The sequence below is a fragment of the Misgurnus anguillicaudatus genome, chromosome 20 (assembly GCF_027580225.2).
Source record: "Misgurnus anguillicaudatus chromosome 20, ASM2758022v2, whole genome shotgun sequence".
Lineage (NCBI taxonomy): Eukaryota > Metazoa > Chordata > Actinopteri > Cypriniformes > Cobitidae > Misgurnus > Misgurnus anguillicaudatus.
Genome location: NC_073356.2, coordinates 33,899,450 through 33,926,234, shown reverse-complemented (window position 1 = coordinate 33,926,234; position 26,785 = coordinate 33,899,450). Strand labels below are relative to the sequence as shown.

The window sequence follows — 26,785 nt, the reverse complement described above, 5'->3', positions numbered from 1 at the left end:
TTAACCTACAAAATTTTTATAATTGACCGAACAATGGGTTAATAGGTTAAATTACAAACCATTAGGTTTTGTTTGTCTTGACCCAATGCTGGGTCACACTATCTAATGGCAATTCATAATTCAGGGTTACCACATCTTAGTTAACTTCAAATCCAAGGACCTTTCAGGTCCAATACCCTCAAATTCAAGGACTAAATGTGGGGACACATTTTAAGTGAGAGCACATTGTGTTACGTTTTAAGATACATTGTTACAGTTCCCTTTCGAGAGAACTTGCGCTGCGTCACTGCGGTGACAGTTTGGGGACGCCTCCAAGGGTAAGTGCGTCTGAATGTGTATATCAAATTCAACCAATGGTGAGGCTTGATGACAAAGACAGGGTGACGCGGGAGCCAGGAAGAATAAAGTATTTTAGGGCTTTGACGATTAGTTGTTTGTTTAATTGCTTTGACATTTCATTCTCATATTTTTTTTGTTTGTTCATGAAATAATTTTCACACACAGTTGTAATTTTTTTTTAATTAAATCTTTTGCAAGGTTTATCTGGCAGTAAATATTAATATACAACACATAGTTAAAAGTAATTAATTAGTGAATATATCTTTCAAAACCTGAAAATTCTTCTTAAGAAATAAACACAATAAAGTATCTGAAAAATAACTGAAATAAAAATGCAATCAGCTAAACTGACCAGAACAGGCCTTAAATAGTAGCCAGTCTTACTAAAGTCATATTAAACTAAATAAATAAAGCTAAAAACACTGAATACACGTTTACTTAATTGATTTAAGTTAAGTTAAATAATTATTTTTTCCTATAAACGTCTTTATAAAAATCTTGCAATTATTGTGTAAAATGTTTGGACTGTCTGAGATCTTGTTCCGTTGACAATGTTTTCACCAGCAGGTGGTGCCAGATTTGGGTTTTTCGAGAGCTTCGAAACAGTGAATAATTTTTCTTTTTCAACATATTCAGAACTTCGATTCTCCCATCACTAAATGTTTAAAATATGTTTATATAAAATTATTAGAGGAATGCATTTTTGCACTTAATTTTTCCTCATATGTGACTGTGAGCATGTGATTCCGCGCCCCCGTGAACTCTGACGAACTCTGGTGGTGTAAATTAGTGCCAGTACCAAGATTAATCTAGTAATCCACTAAAATAACGTTAAGACTCACATTTTCAATCATACATTAACTATACAGCGATACATTATATTACCGTACTGGAGTTTGGAAAGGTTGTAAGCGTTTCTGACGACGTTTTAATAATTCTTCAGATTGGAAAATGCAGCAATGTTGCCGCCAAACCGGCTGCACGGCTTGATGATGATGACACACTTTATTCTTATAGAGGGGTTGCAAGTTTACAAACATTGCAGGGTGCGCGCGCATCCAGGAGGCAGAAAGCCCAATTGGTGAGCTGATCGGCTACTGCAACAACCTTAATTATTGACGCGTTCTTGATTGTTTGTATATAAATAAGACTTGATTTTAGTTGGATCTGTTTTTCTGTCTTTATTTTTGCAGTGTTACTGTGATACATGTATGAATTATAATGTTATAATTATAATGCTAGTAACGTAATAGTCGCATCTACTGGTATGTTTACATCAGGCACCCAGCACTGACTCTGTTGGTACTATTTTCCACGCAACAGTTCCTTGGCATTTTGACTTACAGACACCGCTACTACCATACAACACAATGCACTTCTCTTCTTTCTGCTTCTCGGTTGCGCGCGCAACCAGTTAGTGACGTCGCCGTGCAACCCGTCTATTGGCCAGACTCTCTGACAACTATAATCATGTGCGTTTCAGGTTTATCCTAACACCGTTGTTTCACTATGCTCATCATGTTTTTAACATAAAACTGTTACCTTATATGTTATACAGTGCCATTTATTAAAATAAAAGTGAAAAAAATACAGACCTCAATTTATCAGTAGTTAATCATATATGCTTATCTGTAACTTTATTTTTGTTTTTATTTTATTTCATACAATATAAACCAACACACAACCTCAACAATTCAACATAAAGTGTTTGGGGCTAAAACATTTGCTTATCTTTCAAATATTACATTTTATCCACTTCATCTGCGATAAATAAAATCAAACACAGTCCTTCTCCGCCTGCAACCGGTATATCTCGCCAGTAGCTGGCAGGCTAGTTCAACTTGAACACACCTTTACTTTGCCTCTGGCTTGATCTCAAATGAAAAGAATGCTATTTTGAAACATTTATGATTTTTTTGTTTGTTTTGTTTAGAAAAGAAGTGTATGTAAAGAATTGATATTCTAAGCCAAAATTCCTTTGTAAGAGGCGTACACCCAACTTCAAGGTTATTTTGTTTCAACAAGGATGACAGTAATTTAAAGCAGGGCTGGACGCTTAATTGAAACCGAAATTTAGAAACTCTAACCAACATTATTTTATCAGGTCTGTTATTTAGTTTTTTTCAATCCTGTTAATACTTCTCTTTAAAGCAAACTACCGGGTGTGAGGTTACGTGACTCTGCCCCGTCCAGTCAGTGGCATAGAGAAACATGGAGGAGAACTTAGTCTACAATAATATCAATAACATTATAGATGAAAATAAAGGTTTAAGACATAAGCGCCCAGTTAAGAAAGAAATTAATAGAAGATGAGAAAATGTGAAGAATTCAAATATGTATATTACCATGCCACTCATCCCATTTCGGGTGCTTCCTAGTCCTGGTCCTCGAGGACCCCCTCCCAAAAAGTTTTGGATGTCTCCTTATTTAACACACCTGATTTAACTCATCAGCTTGATGGGGATACATGTTTACCATTTTGGAAAGAGGATTAATAGTTGAATCAGGTGTTTTTGGGGAACATCTGGGGCTTTTTGGAGGGGGGTCCTTGGGGACCAGGATTGGGAAGCACTGCGATCTGGATATAACTTATTGTATCTTATGCCTAAAATTAGTTAAGGGGATTGTATGTTTTTTTTTTCATAACTTCATATTCTAAAGTTTCATCAGTCTAGTATTTTTAAGTAGGCCTAATGTCATTATTTTGGAAAAAATGTGAATAATTGCATTGCATAGTGATTAAGGTGTGCCCTAAATTTTCTGCTTGCACTTCTAAAACTTTCACTCAGAGAGTACAGTGCTCCTAATAATAAAAAAGTTAGTCTGGAGCCCTGAATGTTGTTCACAGGTTCTTGTTGTAATGTGGACAGAAAACGTATAACAGTTGACTTCTACTTTATTTTATTACTGATGTTTCACAAGCATCAAACAATATGCTTTCGATCCAATAAGACATTTTTTACATTCTCTTTGTCACGTCACAGACGTCATGTCATTCTTTCTTATTATGAAGTGAGTCATACTGGGAAGTTTAAAAAATGAATAACTAGCCGTTGTTTCTTTGACAAAATCTTTTGTCTTTAATCTACTAAAAGACTTAAATATTTTCTCTCAATGAATATGTCAACATCTTATTTCTATTAATTGTTAGAGTTGCATACTTAGTTGATAAAGTTAAATAAAAACCGAGAGAGATCTCTTTCGTGAGATGTGAGAATTGATACAGTATCTGTTTAAGATGAACAGCTAAGGTGCTTCAGGACACGCACATTGTTTATGTGCTAAAATTTTGAATATTCCCTTTCTCATCTTTTCTACACTTGAAATTTGATTGGGTCAAATATCATATGTGTACTATAACATATTATAACAGATACTCTTTGAATGGGTGTAAGGTGTGAGCGAAGTCAGCGGACTACTAAAGATGAGAACACACTGACTCATTTTTATACACACATGATTTATGTGTGTGTGTGTGTGTGTGTGTGTGTGTGTGTATACACTCACCTAAAGGATTATTAGGAACACCTGTTCAATTTCTCATTAATGCAATTATCTAAATCAACCAATCACATGGCAGTTGCTTCAATGCATTTAGGGGTGTGGTCCTAGTCAAGACAATATCCTGAACTCCAAACTGAATGTCAGAATGAGAAAGAAAGGTGATTTAAGCAATTTTTCAGATGGGCCGGTCTGAGTTACTGGGATTTTCACGCACAACCATTTCTAGGGTTTACAAAGAATGGTGTGAAAAGGGAAAAACGTCCAATATGCGGCAGTCCTGTGGGCGATAATGCCTTGTTGATGCTAGAGGTCAGAGAATGGGCCGACTGATTCAAGCTGACAGAAGAGCAACTTTGACTGAAATAACCACTCGTTACCAACGAGGTATGCAGCAAAGCATTTGTGAAGCCACAACACGCACAACCTTGAGGCGGATGGGCTACAACAGCAGAAGACCCCACCGGATACCACTCATCTCTACTACAAATAGGAAAAAGAGGCTGCAAAAAAAGCTCACCAAAATTGGACAGTTGAAGACTGGAAAAATGTTGCCTGGTCTGATGAGTCTCAATTTCTGTTGAGACATTCAGATGGTTGAGACACAGAATGAGAATAAACAGAATGAGAAGATGGATCCATCATGCCTTGTTACCACTGTGCAGGCTGGTGGTGTAATGGTGTGGGGGAATACTTTCTTGGCACACTTTAGGCCCCTTAGTGCCAATTGGGCATCGTTTAAATGCCACCGCCTAAGTGAGCATTGTTTCTGACCATGTCCATCCCTTTATGACCACCATGTACCCATCCTCTGATGGCTACTTCCAGCAGGATAATGCACCATGTCACAAAGCTCGAATCATTTCAAATTAGTTTCTTGAACATGACAATGAGTTCACTGTACTAAACACAGTCACCAGATCTCAACCCAATAGAGCATCTTTGGGATGTGGTGGAACGGGAGCTTCGTGCCCTGGATGTGCATCCCACAAATCTCCATCAACTGCAAGATGCTATCCTATCAATATGGGCCAACATTTCTAAAGAATGCTTTTGGCACCTTGTTGAATCAATGCACCGTAGAATTAAAGCAGTTCTGAAGGCAAAAGGGGGTCAAACACAGTATTAGTATGGTGTTCCTAATAATCCTATAGGTGAGTGTAAATGGCACATAGTGCCTTTTAAAAAGAGACTTTTTTACTTTTCTGACAATGTACCCATTTCGCAAGATATGCAATGATATTCAACTGATTTGAACATAACAGTTAGTTCATTGTAGTCAAATGACTTCACAGTCACAAGATCTCAATCCAGTCGAGTAGCTTTGGGATGTGGTGGAACGGTACGTTTGCACATGGTATGTACAGCCAATAAATCTGCATCAGTGGCATTGTGTCAATATGGATCAAAATCTCTGAGGAATGTTTTTTCAACACTTTGGTTAAGTTGAGTAACAAAGAAAGTGGTGTAACTAAGGAACAATAGTCTAAAGAGGTTTAACCTGATACTAGACCATTATAGTATCAGATGAGTGCGTGTAGTTTCATGCCGATATGTTTACTAATCTGAATCTCAAAAACGGAAAATATTGTCATGCAAGATGTTGTGAAATATTTAACTGGTAACACTTTACAGTAAGGATGTATTTGCATTAACAAAGATTTAAAAAACTGATAAACTATTTCGTGTTAGTTAATGCATCACATTAACAACCTTATTGTTTTTTTTAAATATGGGCTTTTATTTTCTCAGACTAGTGTTGAAGTTCTCAAGACCACTTTTTAAAGGTCTTGGTCTCGTCTTGGAATCGATAGCATTTTTACTTGGTCTCGTCTCGGTCTCAGACAAAGAGGACTCATAATTTTATTTCAAGACCGGTCAAGACCACAACTGATGGCACATCAACTATGGCAATTTATCAACTTCTCTGATGGCATACACACACGCAAGGTCTTGGTCATGACTTAGTCTCGGTTTAGGTGGTCTTGACTACAACACTATCTCAGACACACAACGTTATAGTAAAGTGTTACAGAAAATGATGAAATTGCATCTTGAATGGCACTTAAAGCTACATTGACCTCTTTCTTGCTATTTCAGGCCTAATAACAAAAGCACAAGACCTCATGTTACAGCATCATGTGTTCATGCCATAAACCTGATCCCAGGTTAAATAAACAAGCAAATAAAGAAACAGTAAAGCTTGTGTTGTAGATGTGTGTGTTGAATGTTATGCATGCATTTAATGTTTTTTAAGTGATCATTTCCTCATATTTTTATTCACTTAATGGTGACAGTGAATCTCAACGTAACAGAATGTCTGGCATGAGCCCATATCACATTTCAAAACTTGTTTTCATCAATTGTGAAATGGATGCGTGCCAATATTTTATCCTTATTTTTTTTACTTTTGATTTTATCTCTATACTTGCTAACAGAACTCATTAAGTCATTAAGTTAGATGGATTTGATTTTACTATTATTATAATGTGCTAATGTATAGCTAAGCAGTAAACCATTACGTTAGCATTGCAAAAGATTGTGGATTCAAACCTGGGGAACACATAAAAACATGCATACCTTGTAATGCACTATGCGATCAATTCGCGCGTACCATGCCGCAGTCTATTCGCGTCTTTGCATTGATTTACAAGTAAATTACTTGACGCCCCTGAGTGCACCATAATGCTTTGTTTACAACAGTCGCGTTTGAGGCATCAAAATCGCGTCTACCGCTTCTAGTTTGCAGCGTGAACATTTTGAATGCATTCGTGCAGGGGTGCTGTAAAGGGGGGGGGGGAGGTAAACAATGACGAGTAAGAGGGGGCCCAGATAAGCCCCCAAAATTGTGGTGCTAAAAAATATTTAATAGTAAAAATTATTAACTTTAAATTATTCTATTTGCTGTTTCCTGGTATCAAAAAAATGTTTGTGTTTCCTAAACAAATACATCTGTGGGCCCCTTTCCCCCGTCTCAATTGTCATAAAATGGTTCAGTCCGCCCAAATTGTATAATCCAGGCAACACAGCTTGACTTCACTTATAGTGCCGGCAGAATATCAACTTGACTGACAAGGAAGTGAGAATGCCTAAAAAATCTGGAAGTCAAAAACGGAAAGAGAAAAAAATAAAAAGTGAAAGAGGCAAAGGGTCGACATTATGTTACCAAGGTGGGTTTGTAAGTAGGCCTAAATTGTTAGTGGACCGCCCGTCCGTGACAATGATCGTAGCCTACGGCACTTTTCTGTGTTAACGCACAGACACGCTTTGTACACGAGGCCTCAGGTCTCTACGGTAGCATTTTTCGACAAGTAAGCACGTTTATTTATGCACGTGATTTATTTAGACAAAGTTATTGACTATGCAAAATTCAAACGGTCAAAATGACGCCTTGTTTGTTCTAGTGTTAAAGATAATTACCACACTGCAAAAAATGATTTTCAAGAAAAAATTCTTTGTATTTTTGTCTTGTTTTCAGTAAAAATATCTAAAATTTCTTAAATAAAGATGCTTTTTCATGATGAGCAAAATGACCCAAGAAAATAAGTCTAGTTTTTAGACCAAAAATATCAAATTTAAGTGATTTGTGCATAAAACAAGCAAAAAAATCTGCCAATGGAGTAAGCAAAAAAATTTTGAACATTTTTCTTAAAAACTAAAATCAAGAAATATTTGCTTCCCCCATTGGCAGACTTTTTTGCTTGTTTTATGCACAAAGTCCCTTAAATGTAATATTTTTGGTCTCAAAACTAGACTTATTTTCTTGGGTCGTTTTGCTCATCAAGAATTCTTAATTTAAGAATTTTTAGATATTTTTACTGAAAACAAGAAAAAAATACTAAGAATTTTTTCTTGAAAATATTTTTTTGCTATGCATATGCTTAAATGTTGCGGTTAAAATGACTACTGGTGGCCGCTCTAGTGTTAAAAGTGCATGATAAGGGAACTCAATTTTCTCCCCTTGTTAGGTCAAGAAAACGCTGGAAAAAATAACAATACACAGCTTTAGTTAAACATTCAACACTGCAAAAAATGACTTTCTTACTTAGTATTTTTGTCTTGTGTTCAGTAGAAATATCTAAAAATTCTTAAATTAAGATGTTTTTTCTTGATGAGCAAAATGAGCTCAGTAAATTAGTCTAGTTTTAAGACAAATTAATATACAATTTAAGTGAAATTGTCCTTAAAACGAGCAAAATGATCTGCCAATGGGGTGAGAAAAAAATTGTGAAATAAGATTTCTTTTTTCTTAAACACTTAATTCAAGTAAAATTTTCTCACCCCATTGGTAGTCAAAATACCATAAAAGCGCATGACTTTATGTAAATTAATATGAAAAAAGTCTCAGCTGTGTTGGGGGCCCTGTCAAGATTCTTTTCATGGGGCCCAAAATCCTTAGCAGCGCCCCTGCATTCGTGCACCTAGAGCGCAGTAGACGTGCGAAAAATGCAAGCATTTGACGTGCGTCAGAGTGGGATGGGTGGAGCAAGTGTATGCGGTTGTCTGTTTGCAAGATGGCTGATGTTGATCGTGCATTTATCGAGAGAGTTACCGGTTTGTTTACTATAATGGAAAAATAGTTTAAAAACGACAGGAATGCACACAACTTACCAGGTTGCCCAATGTCCTCACTGACACTCTTCAAAGCGAGGCCCTTTCTATTCCTGTCTCTAAAGAAATAGAATCTTGTGTCCTATAGCTCCAGGTGACTGCTCACTGACAATATCAAGCGTTCCTTTTTGTTGAATGAGTAACTCCGGGCAGGAGGCCGCAGCAGCCAGAAGGCTCCTGATTGGTTAACGCGGCGCGAAAATCTGCCTATTTTTTCAACTCGGGCGTCAGCCGCAAATTCGGGTCAAACGCAAAAAGCACCATTCACATGTACCGCGCCACAGCAACGCTCAATTATTTCATTTGCGCGAACTAGCACCCGAATGAGGCGGAATTGCGTCTACCAGGCCGCGCTAAACGCCTCATTTGCGCAACGTGTTGACAGTGAGTACGTTCATGCACAGCATAAGGGGATAAGTATCAAAAATCTGCTTATTACAGAAAACTGTTTTCATGCGTTTACATGCAAATCAATAAGCCGCCTATGCAGACAACTGCGTTTACATGGGACTTGCAGAATTATCAGTTTTCTCGCAGGCAGTGACGTCACCACCTATAGTACACTAGTCGTTCAAAAAGTCGACGGCATATCTGTCTTAAGCTGTACTGTTGTATCTCTTCTCGTGTCTGCAGAACCTGTAAATGTAACATGAGCTGCTATTTTAACAGTTTCTCTGCCAACTGCTTTAGTCGAGCGGAGACTTTTATGGTTACTTTGCGCTTACTTCCGCGTGTGACGTTTATCTTTCATACGCGGAGACATGCGCACATGGACAAAATCGTGAGAAAGCCGGTTAAGGTGTTTACATGCCACGCGAACTCGGCGTAATGAGCAAAAAACTACCTGTGCCGATCGGTTTTTGCTTACGCCGTTTATGGGCTTTCCCGGATTAAAGAAAAACGATTTACGCGTTTACATGACCCCACGTGTTATTAGTTTATTAAGCATAATCGGCGTAAGACTGTGCATGTAAACGCACTCATTGAAATTACTCGCGCTTGACGCCTCCACCACAGCTAGTATGAATGCACCATAAGTCTGCCGAATGCATAAATGTAATGTAGAATATTATTAAAATATATTTTCAACCAATTGGAAAAGGATCAATGTAATTACTTTACGGTGTCAGTTTCATGAAACATTTCAATGTTTCAAAAGCAACCCAACAGTACAAACTTGAATTGTTGAGAATACAATTTTTTTTAAACAATATGAACAATACAGCCTGCTCTAAAGAGAATTTGTCCATATTGTATGAGTTGGCTAATTCGTATAAATTTGTTTAAAGTTCACCGTGCAAAAACGTACGACCACTACCCTACTGTTAAAAATAAGTGGATAATAATGATTGTGCACTGTACCATTGTCTGCAAGCATGTGAATAAATAGGTCATTGAAATTTGGTTCATTCTGTGATGTCAGAAGAAGGAGATAATACCATCCAACCACAGCACTGCCATTTAGTGCTGAGATCAGCTTATTTGCATTTTAAAGGACACACCCAAAAACGGCACATTTTTGCTCACTACAAAGTTGACAAGTTGATTGACATGTAAAACCAAGTTGTTTTAACGTCATGCTGCTTTTTTTCAGTGTAGCTGTCACTGGGGCATTCACCTTTGCATGTAAACAGTTCATAATAGTACCTCAAAAGTACATATTAGTATGTATACATACAGTTAGGTCCATAAATATTGGGACAGAGGCACATTTTGTGTTATTTTTGCTGTTTACTGAAATGTATTCCAGTTACATTTCGGTGGTTTTTTTATCATGGAGAGAATAATGCCATCATCCACCACAGGATTTTTATGTTGCTGAGCTACAGTGTGTTGTTGTTGTTGTTTTTTTTGTCCGGATGTACCAACTTGTTGATCTGGCCACTCATAATGTTCCTGCTATCTCTCTGATGGATTTGTTGTGTTATTAAAACTTAAATATGGTCTGTATCACTTGCATGGAGATGTCCCTGAACCGAATGATTTGGGTTCACAGCCACAGCTTCCAAATGCAACCACACTTAAAATCAACTCCAGACCTTTAACATCTGTCATTCATGAGGGATTTAGACAATATCTGTCCATAAAACAGCTTTTAAGTCAACTGTTCCATTACTTTTGACTCCTTTAAAAAGGGGGAGTTACATATTAAACGGATGTAATTCCTAAAACTTCATCCAATTTGGATGTGAATACCCTCAAAAAAAGCTGAGAGTGTGCACGGTAAGCCAATATTCATAAAGTAACTGGAATACATTTTGGTGAACAGCTAAAATAACACAAAATGTGCCTCTGTCCCAATATTTATGGACCTAATATTGGGACCTTTTAAAGGGTGCTTGCCCTACAACTTTTTCTGCCATACTTTAAAATAAAAATATACACACTCTTAATTATAAAGATGGGAGTGCTGAGAAGAACCTGTTGTAGCAGTTTTATTTTTACCAGTAATTATGTGATTGCATCTCTTTTAAGTCTTTGTAAGATTTTAATAGCGCTCTATTGATACTCTGATTTGACGTGGCTACGAGCCGTTTAGATATGAAACGATCATTACGGTAAGAACATTTTTGCTGCAGGAAGTTCTGTGGCATCCAGAAATGCGAGTTTTCCATGCAGTTCATCAGGAACTAATCTGGCACCAATGCAAACTGAAAGTTGGATTAACTTAAAAAATGACTTCAAGTGGTAACAGAATAGTGAAAATACACATTATAACACAACAAAGTTGAGTCATCTCAACTCTATTGTAGTGCACAAAACTAGAAAATAAAGTGCAGAGAATATAACAGTAATTTGATATTTCCGTTTGTTATGAAGCTTGACAGACTTTGCGATAAAAATTATCATGAAGAAACATCAAATGCACATGCTTCTTGTCGTCATAACTTAAAATTAGTGTTAGATCAGACTTAAGATAACTCTGTTTATTTGTTGGCTGTCACTACAGCGATAGCATCTTCACTTCGGTGACCTACAGTAAGCGTTTTGAATTAAATCATTGAACTGATTTATGGTGATGCATGTGTTGTAAGTCATTAATCGCTCATCCGACTCATTCACAACTGAAACTTAAAGACTCATACATGTTGAATCATACTGATTATTTGTGATCTCTCGATTTTCTAAACTGCTGGGCACGAGTTCTTTTAAAGTGACACTCCAAGTTTTTAAAAAATATGCTCATTTTCTAGCTCCCCTAGAGTTAAACATTTGATTTTTACCGTTTTGGAATCCATTCAGCTGATCTCCGGGTCTGGTGCTAGCACTTTTAGCATAGCTTAGCACAATCCATTGAATCTGATAGACCTTTCTCACAGTAACCAGAAATATGTAAAGTGGAGTTCCTGTCAAGCGTCAACACATTAGAAAAACGGGCAAGTTTAAAATGGATCAAATAGTCTACAAAACTTAACTTGTAAACGGATTTGCCAAATATTACATTTGCTGATGTGACACGACTAATGGAGGAACACTTTTTCCATGAAGAATTTGTCCATAAATTTCTAGGTAAGTAGAGAGCGAGTCTAGCTGTTACTGAACTGTTAACTAAAACGACACATTATTAGCGTTTCCACTTACACATAATGTATGTATAGTAGATGATATAGACTACCTTACTAAAACATTATAGTCTGCTTTGAATGAAGCATTATGGTACCAATTACCTTCAATTACGGCCTATGGTTGTCCAAGTGAACGTCTTGTGTGTAGCAACAATAACGTTAGCTGGATGCTATCTTAACATTTTTGTCTGGTAATGTGTGTGATCGTATGTTTGTGTGTCGGGGTGAACTCGTTCCAAGAAAAATGGGTAGAGACAGCATTTGGTTGCAAGCGGCGACCAGTGAGCCCTAAAATGTAGTCGTCTTTAGTGAACTGTCTGCTGCATACATAAGTGCCCCCCTTTCTTATGGTGAAGTTGGGTCCTTAATCTCGCTGGATAGCCTAATTCCAATTCTGCCTAACTTCACCATCAACAGGTAATTAATGGATACAGCTTTTTACATTGCCTTGACTGAGGAGGAAGTAGATTTCCGCGACGATTGCGTATTTCCGGTCATAAATACGGAAGTTGTGAGAAAGGTCTATTAGACTGTAGCATTGGGCATTAGCAGGCGCAATGATATTACTTCCTGGTCCGAAAATAAAACGAGTTATTTAAAAATTTCCTTTGTGACCCTGTAGCCATCACACCTATATTATGCACAGGTACTTCATGTACTACAGCTTTTGATCAGTAAGGGCCCTATTTTAACGATCTAAGCGCACTGTCTAAAGGGCAAAGCGCAACGTCTAAATGGGCGTGTCCGAATCCACTTTTGCTAATTTAACGACGGGAAAAATGGTTTGTGCGTCGAGCGCATGGTCGAAAAGGGTTGGTCCTATTGTAATGGGAGTATTTTGGGCGTAACGTGCAGTAAACCAATGAGAGTCTCAGCTCTCATCCCCTTTAAAAGCAAGTTGCGCTGGCGCTATGTCTAATCCCTATTTAGATGACGGACTTTGTAAACTGAAAAACTAAGTGGAGGAAGAAGATCCCCAGTTTAAGATTAATGTTAAATAATTGTGTTGTTTTTCACTTGTATTGAAATTGTCATTTTTGATTAAAACCTTTAAAACCCGTTTTCTTTTAGTCATGGAAGTAAAAAGCAGGCTTGTAATTGCTTTAAATGTAAATGGCTATCCAATATCATCAAAAAATAATTTACAAGTATGTAAGATAAGGTTTGTACTCTAAAAATACTTTATTTGTAACAAACAGGAGATAAAGAATTTACAAACGGCTCTCCGAACGTTTCAGCACTTTGGACAGCGGTTTATTAGCAAAGAGTTTTTTTAAGCATTACCTAAAAATGTTTATCATCTCACCATATCCACAGGTACAGAGTCATCATATACAATAAATCCTTGAGGTGAAGCATTAAAAAAACATTTAAAAACAGATGCATTTGTTTAAAGCAAAGCATTTATTTACTTACCAGTTGAAGCAGCTCTTTGCGCCTTCTAACGTCTCATAATTAGTCCTCATTTATGTCCAAGAGACTCAATAATAATCTCTTACATTCAATCCTTTAATCTTTCATATTTAAAGCATTGTTGTGCTGCTGCGCATTCATGTACTTTGTGATAAGCAAATCCGCGTTGTCCTCCCGTTTATAGGCGCATTTTACTAATGCGCTCTTTAAATAACATAAAACACATAGCGCCATTGACTTTAGACTTTAGAACAGGTTTTTGTTGGTCAATGGCGTAGTCTATTTTAGTTGCCTCAAAATAGCAACGCGCCAACAATGCGCCTGAACACACTTCGTTTTTCAGACCAGAACGCCCATGGGCGCAAAGGGGACGCAAATGCATTTGCTATTTAAACAACGCGGCGCTAAACGTGAAAATTAGGGTGGAAACTAGCGAAAGACACTTGCGTCGCGCATTGCGCTGCATTGCGCCGGGTGTAAGATAGAGCCCTAAATCCTTATCGATCTGAAATCACTGTTGGTTTGAGTCGTTTAAAACATGCATTTGAAAAGCAACACTCGTCAAACATAATCTTTATACATATTCTTTATTATCATGAAAATACCTGAAAAGGTTTGAAGAACAGCAACATAAATATATTTCCTGGAGCTGCGTGTCTGGTTCTTCGTCTGCAGCGCATATTAAGTTTCTGCCCGAGAGCGCCCCCTGGCTTATGGATGTAGCGTCATTTCACCGTAATTCATTGAGAAGCATAGCAAGCATCATCAGCCAATTTATAGGTGCACCCCTACACTGTAAAAAGATTCCGTGGAAATTGCGGTATTACTGGCAGCTGGATGCCAGTAGCTTGCTGTGAATTTGATTTTATGTTGTTTACTGGCAACAGTTTGTTCAAAGTTGAATGAACATTAAACATGGACAAGTCTTTGTCTTACAGAATAAAAATATAAAACAACAGCCTCATGCAAAGCATTCTGGCAACCAAAAATCCTCATCAACCGTTTTCTGTTTTTTCCTTCAGATTTTGTTTCCCAGAATGCTTTGCTTGAGGTTGTTATTTTATTTCTACTCTATCAAGATAAAGAATTGCTAATGTATAATATTCATTTAACTTTGAACAAACTGTGGCAGGCAACCAACATAAATTAAAATCCACAGCAAGCCACTGGCAACCAGCTGCCAGCAATACTGTAATTTCTACAGGAATCTTTTTACAGTGTAATTTTGGTCAGTGTCTCTGCCTACCAACCACACTTTTTTTGCCATGGTTTATGCATCTGATGGAGAACAAACTATGCCATTTCTCTAATTAGGTTGCTCTGTATTTTGCACCTTTCTTTTGGCATATTTCTTGTGTTTATATTTTTAAAAAAAATTTTACTTTAAATGCAAAATACACTTATGTTTTTCCCAAACTGTTGTGTTGATTTGTTTTATAAACAAATGATTTCCATAAAGTTTTTCCGGACCTATGAAAATAGGTTGAATAGGTTGGTGTGTTAAAGATATTTCTCACATGCACACTAATAAATACTAGGTTCATTTAAAGACACAACATTGGGTCAAAAAGAGACAAACAAAACCTAATGGTTTGTAATTTAACCTATTGTTTTGGTTAAATATAAATAAATTCTAGGTTAATTTAACCCATAGGTTCTCAGACTTGGGGCAAGGCATGGTGCCGGAGGGGGCCCAGTTTTATGACATTTTATAAAATACATTAATTTATCATAAGTTTTCATGTCAGTTGCATGTCCTGAATTTTTTTTTTTTTTTTTGGGGGGGGAGTGCATTTATAATGAAACTTTTATAATAAAAGTCCCTTGAGAATGTATAGCATAATTTAGCTTGACAGTACATTTGTTAACTCTGGCACTCCAACCGTCCATCACATGACCATTACAATCTGACCATCTGCCAATATCTGACAGCATTCATAAATAAAAATTCATAAAGTCAATGTTTTTGTCTTCATGTCACTCTTCATGTCCTCTTGAGGGGAAACATTCAATCAAAATCCTCTGCTACCCCAAACTGCAATATTGCAATTTGGTGTTGTACAACAATGACATCGTTCTTCCAGGAACGTCTCTGAAATGCGACTTCCTTCATGTCCAACCCTTGTACATTAAAAGCTTCTTTTCCCGGTGAAGTCGAATGATTGTTTCATATTCAAAGTCTCCCGAATGACTTTCATTAGCATATGGAGTCAATGTTTGATCAAAATAATGATGCCACTTTCCATCTTTTGTAGCTCCGAACCCAAAAACATTAACCTGACAGAAAGAAAGAGAGTTCATATTGAATAAATGTTTGTCTGTTATTGAAAAGCACATTTGCAAAATTGTTTTGTTTCCAGCTTCAACTTTGCTCTCTAGATTAAATCGTGTCACATCAATATACAAAGTTGATTTCTTGTCTTTTACATTTGAGAATAAGGTCACATTGGTTTTTGGGAGAAAGTTGTTTGAAAACATACTGGGTTTATCTCTAAATTGATCTGTATACTGTCACTAAGTGTCATATGTGAAATGAATTCATATGTGCAGTGCAAAAGTGTTTATTTTTTGTATATACAGTCTTAAACCACACCACACACGATGTTACTAAAGCTACTAAAGATGTTACATGAGAAATTATGTTGTTGTTTTTTTCGAGAACACCAACAAATGGTTTACCTCATCACAGATGTGCAAAGCGAATATCACCATTAGGAAACCAGTAGACGGATATCTGCCATGATTCTCTGTCCAGTTCACGTGGACATATTTCATAAACTCTGGGTGAAGTATCATCACCTGAAACCCAAATAAAACCGGACATGTTTAATATACAATGTATGTAACATATTTTTTTGTTGTTTGTTAGATAAGAAGGTCTGCACTGTTTACCTTGTCCTTATTGGCATTTATTGTAGATGGAACATCCATATATGTTCTGAGAAGGAAACAGATAACATCAAATGAAACTTTTTCACATACGACAAAAATGAAATCAGTGTTGTTAGTTCTTTAAAAAATCTTTAAAAGTTAAAAAATAAAATTAAAAATATTTTTTCAACAGGAATCACAAAAAGTACGGTTTTAAAGTTATTCCTACACTGTGAGATACAAAAGCTGAAGGTACAAAGCTGTGAGCATTGTAAAAAAAACTGTAGAAATTACAGTATTACTGGTATTACTGGCAACTAGCTGCCAGTAACTTACTGTAGATTTTACATTTATGTTATTTACTGGCAACAGTTTGTTTAAAGTTAAATGAACATGAAACATTTTCAGTCTTTATCTTCTACAATAAGTTACTGGCAACCAGCTGCATAATTACAGCAATTTGTTTACAGTGTGTAAATAGGTCCGTATATGTACCATCTAATGACCATAAAGATATCTACCTTCAAAGTGACAAAATGTACCTTTAGCCCTTTTCACACAAATATTACAGGGAAAAAACAGAAAATGCACGCGGTGATCGTTTGATTTTGGTTCATACACTGTAAAAATATTCCGTAGAAATTACAATGTTATTGCAGCTGGGTTGCCGGTAACTCACCGCAGATTCAAATCCATGCCACCCACTGGCAAGAGTTTGTTCAAAATTAAATACATTTTAAATATTAACAAGTCTTTATCTTTACAGAATAAAAGTATACAATAACAGCCTCATGCAAAGCATTCTGGGAACCAGAAATCATCATCAACCTTTTTCTGTTTTTTGCTTCAGATTTTGTTTCCCAGAATGTTTTGCTTGATGCTGTTTTATTCTGTAAAGACAAAGACTTAAATGTTCATTTAACTTTGAACAAAATGTTGCCAGCAAATAACACAAATACAAATCCACGGCAAGTTACCGGCAACTCAGCTGCAATTTCTACGGATTTGTTTTACAGTGTACCAATGATTTTCCGGAGTCTGTGCGTGCATTCACACACATCCTAAAGACGTGACATTTTAAAGTCCTTGGTAGGTTTTTTCCATTGCGTCTGAAGTTTCCTGCTTTCCGTGATTTATCTTTCGAGAAAACTACGTGCATGCATTTTTGTTTATGATAAAATCATAAAAGAGCGTGTGATGCACTGTTCTGTTATGATGGTAAATGATAATAGTTTCAGTACGAATAGTGAGGAGCTCCCTGATCTCTACTTTAGTCCAGTTTGCGGACATTTCTCGTCGTGAATGTTAATCTGCATTTATAACCCCTGAACCATAACTTGTTGCGATGACACAACATATTTGTATTTTTACCGAAATAAAGTGCTGTGTGAATGGGGTTTTTGGGGTACAAATATGAACTCTTTAGGTACAAAGGTGTAGTTTTGAAAGGGTATCGTCCCAGTGACAGCTTTTGTACCTTTTTTTGGAGAGTATGGATGCTTTCTTTAAGATTTAGAGACAACTATATGTTGCCATTTATATTAAATTCCCCAAAATGTAAACATGGTGAGTCTGTTACTGGTGGATATATCTCGTAAAAATATTATATTTGCACAGTGGTATGGTAATGCTAAAATCTCAGAAATTGCACAATTTAGCTTTATGAAAGTGGTCCTTACTTGAGCAATGCCTTAAAACAAAACAAGATTTTTTTTTCTTTCACTATGAGAAGCTGCACATTCAATACTAAAACACATTGTGTATAATAATAAAATTAGCAATTCTTACTTGTTGATGTGTTTAGTGGTAAAGATACTGATAAGCCACTCGATGTCCAAAATCTTAAAAGGAGAAAGCAGCAGATGGGTGGAGTTGTCCAAATCCATTGCGCTCTCAGGGTAGAAAATCCGGTGCGTGGTTTTTGAACCCACATCCTCTTCAAAACCCTCTGTGGGACCTTTATTGATCCTGTGGGACAAAGACACAGCGAAAGGTTGTTTGATCCGTCTAATATTTACCCAACATAAATAACCCAGTCATTTTTAGAGTGTATGTATTAACTCTTTCCCCGCCATTGACGAGATATCTCGTCAATCAAGAGAAAACGCTTCCCCGCCAATGACGAGTATTTCAGTCTTTCCGCAATACCGCTATTATCCACTAGGTGGCGCCCTTCCGCAACTTTTTAAAACCGGAAGTATTGCCCTATGGCAAGCTGTTGCATGTCCGTGTCTGTTTTAAAGAATCGCTCTGAATGGGATCTCTATGTAAAGTCAGTCACAAAAATTTAATTATCTCTGTTTTTTGCTCAAAATGTGGTGTTTTTGCAGAAACCTACCCATATTCAAAAGCTGATTACAAAAGAACTACTGAAGGTAGGATGAAACGTTTTTTGTTTGAAAGCAGAGGGTCTGTTCTTTCATTTGGTATATTGTATGTTTATATATTTGAAGAAGAACATTTTCTGGAAGGCATTAAACTTTTGTGAAAATCATGAAAAACGCTGGCACTGGCTGGCAACTTTTTAAAAAAACTCTGGCGGTGAAAGAGTTAACAAGGTCATAGTCATGTATTTTTAGGGGAGAGCAGGGGCGAAAGTACAATTTTTCAGAAAAACGTTATTTTAAGAGATAATATTGTAGACAGAGATATATATTTTTGCTGTGGTCAATAACTCAAAAGTGTGGTCTATCAATACCAGGTGGAATTCTGAACAAATAAAAGAGATCATACACTCTAAAAAACCCAACATGGTTGATTAACAATAACCCAGCAGTTGGATTAAAACAAACCATTATTTGGGTCATTTTAACCCAGAAATGTGTTCTGTCCTATAGTTACCCAGCCCTGGGTTCATATTTTTTAGAGTGTATAATTTAAATTTGAACATAAGTAGCTCATTGTTACTCTCGACGCTGTCAGCTAGCACGAAAACAACACACAGGTGGATCAAAAGTAACACAACAGAACAAGATTTTTGTGTTACACTTGTTTTTACTAAGTATACATGACTATGACCTTGTTATTATGTAACTTCAAACATCATTGTCCTTTATCTTTGCAAATAAATCATGAAATTACATTTGAATTTTAAATCAGTTTAATTAAATGTTTCAAAAGCAACCTGACAGTACAAACTTTAACTGTTGAGAATAAAATATTTTTTCAACAGTTTGAACATTATGAAAATGAAAATAAATTAAATTATAATAATATAATTTTTCAACATTACGCAACAGTATTAGCAGTGGGACAAAAGTACCAAGTGTTACTTTCGTCCCGACAGATAGGCCCTGTCCCAAATGGCGCACTTCATGTGGACTTTCGGTCTTGTGGCCTTAAATTGCGCGTTCCCGCTTAGTCTACGAGTCCGTAGGGTGTCCCATCTGTCATTTTTATGCTTTGAAGTGTGCCCCCTTGATGCGGTCTTCAGCGAAGCCCGCACTGCAGCAACCCAGAAGTCCTTGCAAAAGAGCAATCAGACGATGGAAGGGAGGAGTTCACACTGACGGGCAATTTCTCTACCTATTTCCGGTGTGATGCTCGAGTCTGTCCCAAAATCCAACTCCGGTGCACCCACGTGGACTTGCATCAAGGGTCCTTAAAGTCTGGACTACGTGATGTCTGGACTAAGTGTGGACTCTGAGGAGGACCACAAGTCCGGAGTGTGCCATTTGGGACAGGGCCATACTCCTGACATTTAAACCCAATTGACTTTTATTTTGAAAAACTCTGAGAAGTCTAAATTAAGGATGTGTTAGAGCACTAAATAACCTGTAGATTGATCAGTACTGTAACACATAAAACGAGAAACACAACGCATTATAGGATAAAAATGACCACTTTAGGAATTTACTTATCATGGTCAAAAACAGCTTTCTGGACCTACACGCGCAAAACGGTAAGGAAATAACGCTCTATTTGTCAACTCTAAGGGTTGCGTGCTAAAGATGCTGTCATAGTTTGAAATGCAAAATCGCTTTGTTACTTTCGCCCCGGTTCTCCCTTAATAAAAACAAGTGCAACACAAAATGTGTAACCTGTGTGTTACTTTTGTCCCAGCTGACAACGTCGAAAGTAAGAATGTGCTACTTATGTCCAAAGTGAAATTATACTGAAGTCGTTTTACATTTGTTCAAAATTCCACCTGGTATTGATACAATAGACCACACTTGTGAGTTATTGATCACAGCAAAAATAGGCTATGACTAAAATATTATCTTTTTAAACTAGGATTGCCCTGCTGTCCCCTAGTTTACTAGTTTAATAATTGTAGCACATTTTTAGTTTATGCAAGTACACTTTGAAGCAGTCACAAGATTTGAATCACGTTTTGTGGAAAAAAATATGTCATTGCTTAGTTGAACTACACTCTAAAATAGTGATAGACCAATATATCGGCCGGCCGATATATCGGGCCGATATTTGCGAGTTTTATGTGTATCAGCATTGGCCGATACGTGTCTGCCGTGTTCGCTGATTTTTTCCAGCGTTATTTACAGACGGAGTGCCTGAAGCCGCAAGCGATTGCAGGTCATGTGACTAAAAACAACCAATCTTTCCATGACAACATCGAAAGCTCAGCCTAACAGCTCAGATCAGCTGGACAAAGAGGGTTTTGGACAAAGCGGGTTCATGGTTCCATAGCACCCTCACCTGTTTTTACTATTTGTTTGTATATATATATATATACATATATATATATATATTTTTTTTTTTTCTCAGTAAATGTTACTTTTTTAAATTGAAAATTGTAACATTTGGCATCATCATTGTGTCATTTTTATGATGTAAATTGAGTGAGCAAAAGCAGTATCGGCTCCAAATATCGGCTCAAGAAAATTGGCAGCCTGTATCGGTCATCGGCTAAGACTAATGAAACAAAAATCGGTAGCGGCATCGGCACTGAAAAATCCATATCGGTCGATCCCTACTCTAAAATATGTCATTACCATGTACAGAGCTCTTATTATTCATCTATGCCTAGATAAATACAGTTTTACATTCTACAGCACTTTTAATTTGATTCGATTAATTGAGCAGATACATTTTAGCTATTGCACTCCAAAGCTGACTTACTAACTTGAACATGTAAGTTTACAAGACAGTATGAGTAATTTTAGCATTATGAATGTGACATTTCCAGCCAAAAATGTATATATAATTTCTCAGACTGCATTTATTACCAATATATTAAACTATCTGTTATTACTAACGTTTGTGTTTTTTTACTATGATTTTCCCTTGGTCTAAGCACATAACAACACAAAGATACTTTATTATTTGCTACCTCATGACAAAGTCGTTGGAATCTATGAGAGGTCCATAATGCGATTCCAGAAGGTTTCCTGAGTTCCCGACAACAGCACAGGATCTGCAGCGGTGGTGTGGATGACAATCCGAGTAGTGTTCTTGATCTGGGAAGAGCGGGAACAGGCTCTCCACCAAGGTTGTGTAGTTGGCAGCACGTATTGCATTTTGTAGTCTCTGTGTAACATTTTAAAAGTAAGTAACTTTTAATTTAACAATGAAAAAGTTAACAACAGTAACAGTAAATGCTACCAAAATCTTCAATATAGTGATGTTATGTTTTTGATGTAATCCGCCTTTATGAAAAAAATATTTTAAGTGAATTAATCTATGAATCTTGAATCTATAGCAAACGTGAAGGCTGTGAAGAAGCATACAGTATCATTGGTTTGACCTACTGAACTATACAGATGAACACAATAACACAAAGATGTTATTGATACTATTGTTTTTTTTTTTTGTTTGAGTTAACTTGGCAGCTCAACAGTTTGCATGCTTGAACAGCTCTGCTTTGTTTTGATTTGTAAGAAAGATATGCTTAAATAAAGCTGTTTAGTATGAACAAATTCAATGACACACTTACTGTTGAGTTATTCATTTGTTTATGTTTACTGGCTAAGTAATATAAATACAAAAGTGAAAGATTAATGCTGTGTTAACTTAGGGATGCACGATATATCGGCCGACATATCGTTATCGGCCGATAACTGCTTATTTGACATATTATCGGTTATCCGTCTGATAGCAAAATTAGGCCGATAAATGAAAGCTGATAAATGATGGATTATTTTGGTTTGTTTAACCACTTCACTTGCTCATTGCTGGCCATGTGGAGTTTTGATTGGTGCTCTCTGTGACATAGCACGAAGATGACACGTGTTGCGGGCTTAAGAAGAGTATGCTAGCCTAGCGCAAAGACAAGAACAAGATGTCCGCGGTCTGGGAGTTTTTCATTGTCAAAATAATATGAATATTTATCGGCCTATATATATATATATATATATATATATATATATATATATATATATATATAGGCCGGTATATATCGGTTATCGGCCCCCAAATATAAAGAGTTATCGGTTATCGTATAGGCCAAAATTTCCATATCGGTGCATCCCTAGTTTAACTGTTTACTCATCTTGTTTAAACATGTCTAAAGTACGCGTTGAGTTCTCAAGATGACAAATCGGTCGCTTCATGGGGTGCTGTAAGTATCACATTTAAACTCAATGTATCAATTCTATAGGCCATTATGTTTACTTTTCATGTATGTAATTGTGTTAAAGGATTATTCCATTTTCTTACAAGAAAAATCCAGATAATTTACTCACCACCATGTCATCCAAAATGTCGATGTCTCTCCCTGTTCAGTCCAGAAGAAACTATGACTTTCTAGGAAAACATTGCAGGATTTTTTCTCATTTTAATGGACTCTAATAGACACCAACAACTAATACTTAACTCAACACTCAACAGCTCCCCCCAACGGAGCCTCAAAGGACCACAAACAATCCCAAACGAGGCACAAGGGTCCCATCCAGCGAAACGACTGTCACCCTTGACAAGAAAAACAACAAACATGCACCTTTAAACCACAACTTCTCGTCTAGGTCCGGTCCAGCGCGACCTAACGTAAATGCGTAGTGACGTAGGGAGGTCACGTGTTACATATATAAAACGCACATTTGCAGACCATTTTAAACAATAAACTTACACAAAGACATTAATTATCAGTTGATATACAACAACGTAAGAACGGTCCTCTTTAAACACACTTGTAAACACTGGGGCGGAGTTTCGCGTTCGTTCTCTGTGACCTCTTGACGTCATGACGTATTGCGTAGTCCATTAAAATTAGAAAAATCCTGCAATGTTTTCCCCAAAAAACATAATCTTCTCGACTGAACAAAGAAAGACATCAACATTCTGGATGACATGGTCATTTATTGTGTGCCTAGCATAAAGTTTAACATTGTTTAATTTGACCAGCATTTTGCATGGTGTGTACCTGTTTATTTTTAGATCCTGCTTGCTATTACTGTTTGAATTATAATGTTTAACCGTGTAAATGTTTGTTTTCAGATTTCAAATAAGATGATAGACTGGGAGTGCAGGGTGTAAAAAGATTCATCGTTCAAGACTCCACCTCCTCAGACACCACAGACTAGAACATAGACACTGCTCAAAAATAAATCCACTTCCATGTATGTATCCTGATTGCCCCTGCATGTTTCACACATTCGGTGAACTCAAAAGTCACCTGTGTAGAAGCCATGTAACGGATAATTCTTAATAAGTGATGTACTAAATACTGGCAGCATCATTTTCATGTTCTTAATCTTTTTTTGTTCCTGATTTTTTAGCTTGAAGATTCTGAAATGTTCCAATGGCTCTATTTACGGTTGTGCGTTACAGCTCTAATGCCCAAATGCATTATGACCAGTGAATGTCTCTGTTGTTCTTGAGGGCAGATTGGTCACCACCCACAACAAACTTCCAGAGCCCTTTCTTGTCCTGTTTGGATTCCTGTATGCTTTTCACATACAATATCCTAAAGGACTTGCAAACACATTTGTATTTGTGCAAAAACTTTTGCTTGGCATGGAAGATGGGAAACTGTCTCCTAGCCTGCAAACCTTAAAGAACGAGTTGATGTGAAGCATAACTTGCACTACCTCAGCGGACTCATTTTTTAGAGTAGGACGTAAGATAAAAGATGGTGTAGCATTTGTGGCTATCTGTGCTATCTGAGGCAGTTTACACTCAAGTTTCACATAAGTTTACAAAAGACGATTTTTTACCTCATTATCCATTCAACGATTGTTGGATATGTGATGATAATAGAACGAAAATAACGATGTAGGCTTATTCCTAAGAGATTTGATATAAGACTTGCCCATGTTTGTCATATTTGAAAAATATGAAATATGTACATTTTATTTTTTTTATTTATCCTTTATTTTACCGGGAAAGTCCCATTGAGATATAAAATCTCTTCTTCCAGGGAGTCCTTAAATATTAAATTATATAAAAAAATATGGGGGGTGAGAGTGTAAATTAAGTTTAAAAAACTTTCTTACAGTAAAATATATCTCAAAGTGATGCATATCTGCAGAAAGTAGAGATTCTAAGCTTTCAAACAGTATCTCATATGTGTTACAGACCATTAAAAATTAAAGAAATATTTTATATAATTTTTTTTAAAAAGAGTTAATAAGGTCTAAACTTTTGCACATTAAAGTTTACTATTTGAAGTTTAATTGTTATATAGTTTAAACTATAATTAGCAATATTTTGTACATTTAATTACAAAATGCCTTTATTGTCATCATAACTTTTAACCAAGTAATGCCAGCTCCCTTAAATAACCTTAACCTTAATAGCAGATGTACAACACTTTTATTATTTATTATTATCAATATTGATAACAATTGTGCTGCTTTAGGTCCAGAAATGTAAAAATAACGCTGGATAAATAAAAAATAGCCACATTTTTGTAAAAGCTGCATGTGTATTGTTCTTTAATTATTTTAAATGAAACAGACAGCAGCTTGTTTATGCTGGTGTCTGATTTAGACTATTGCCTGCATCCATTATGATAATATGCATCTAATTTCTTCCTCTTTGTTTACTTGTGACTCAAATGACTGTGTTTAAGAGAAGACTTGTATAGAGACAAGTATTGCAAGATCAGTTTCTGTGTACGTTCCCGTTCAAACACAAGGAAATGCAGACACTCTTTAAATAGGTGCTACAAAAGCACAGTGACGCCATAGAAAAACTATTTCTGGCACAAAGAACCATTAAGTCAAGTTTTTTTTTTTTTAAAGAACAACATTATTATTTTATAGTCTTTTTTACTAAAGCTATTGTTAAACAGAAAGCTCTGATGTTAGTGGTTCTTTTATGGCATCCTGTAATGCATTTATACTTTTACTATCCAGTTCCATAGAAAACTTTTCACATAATTAAAATATGTTTTTACACCTGGTTGTGTTAAAGGTTTAACATTAACATCTTATTTGTTTGTGGTTTTATGAATGTTAAAGATTTCTATGGAACCACACAGCCTGACAAAGAACCTCCTTTATTATTGAGTGTACACAGACCATACTACATGTTCAACTTTTCTACATGTTTCCTTTAATAAATTAAAATATTCGTCAGCAGCCCAGAATGAGATATGCCCTGTATATGAAGAGTTTGGTTCCAAAACGAGATTATTGTTGTGTTTTATTGTAGCTGTTTTTGTTGTTATTATGAAGGCTTAAATCAACTAAAGTTTGATTGATATTAATTGGAATGCAAAATAAAAATAAAATCTTACCATCCACCATCTCGATACGTTTGCGCTTAACACGCTGTTGCTGCTGTTGAGCAAAAGTTGGACTGTCGGTGCGTAACGCGCGCAGAACCAGTCCGTGCGCTCGCGGTCCGGAGCGCACGTGCGATTAATGCAGGTAATGGGCTCGGACACATGATAGTTGACGGTCAAAGGCCTCCACGAGTTTTCAAAGTACAAACACATGATGATCGTGAAGCTCATGAGCAGAATCATATAGCGGCGATGATGAGGTTTCAGTCTGGGTAAGAACTTTGCCATCTTTCGTTCTCAGAGTTACGCCTGCGCTGCGAGACCTGCATAGAGACAAAGTGAACACGATGGTTCAGTGAATTAAAGCCGTACTCCAAATATCCGACAAAGTACCCTATTTCATTTCATTAATTCAAGGCGAAATCCTAATGCATCAAAAACGATTCTATAATATTAAACATGAAACTGATGAGTCAATATTAAAGTTCGCTTACCTGCTTTTCTTATGTTTCACATATTCCTTAATTGATCAATTCCATAAAAAGTATTATATTACGCGAGGCATGGCACAAACACGTTGAGCCGAGTGTTTAAACAGTTTGAGGGTTGCGCGCTGGTGGAGCCGGTTCCTCCACCTGTTCTAATAAGGGTCTGATCTGAAATATTCAATGTTGAGTTTTAAACACATTGTTTAAACGCGTCATGATGATTTTGAAAAAGAGAGCAAGCTAACTGTACAGTGTTGTGTATAGTTTTATTTGGTGAAATTTCTTTTAATCATTTCGGGAGGAGCATAATCATGTAATCCAACCAATCAGGGCAAAGATATCTAAATAGCTGTCCCTCATCTCTGTCCAGT

The 26,785-nt window shown here is 36.5% G+C and overlaps 2 protein-coding genes and 1 long non-coding RNA gene across 3 annotated transcripts in view; 1 reads left to right on the top strand and 2 right to left on the bottom strand.

Moving 5' to 3' along the window:
- LOC129455957 (CMP-N-acetylneuraminate-beta-galactosamide-alpha-2,3-sialyltransferase 2) overlaps nt 1-3,716 on the top strand; it is a 33,325-nt gene extending 29,609 nt beyond the window's left edge. Inside the window, exon 8 of the transcript XR_012359823.1 lies at nt 46-3,716. The gene's annotated coding sequence lies outside the window, so the exon portion shown is untranslated. The remainder of the gene's footprint in view (nt 1-45) is intronic.
- Nucleotides 1-26,785, bottom strand: part of LOC129454625 (uncharacterized) — a 132,150-nt gene that overhangs the window by 47,741 nt on the left and 57,624 nt on the right. The gene's annotated exons all lie outside the window — the stretch shown is intronic.
- LOC129455599 (CMP-N-acetylneuraminate-beta-galactosamide-alpha-2,3-sialyltransferase 1) lies at nt 14,803-26,730 on the bottom strand. The gene is made up of 7 exons (XM_055220370.2): nt 26,421-26,730; nt 25,939-26,249; nt 21,592-21,788; nt 18,090-18,269; nt 16,323-16,368; nt 16,110-16,229; nt 14,803-15,707 (listed from the first exon to the last, which is right to left on the bottom strand). The coding sequence occupies exons 2-7, from the start codon at nt 26,212-26,214 to the stop codon at nt 15,540-15,542; spliced, it is 987 nt and encodes a 328-aa protein (XP_055076345.2). The 5' UTR covers nt 26,215-26,249; nt 26,421-26,730; the 3' UTR covers nt 14,803-15,539.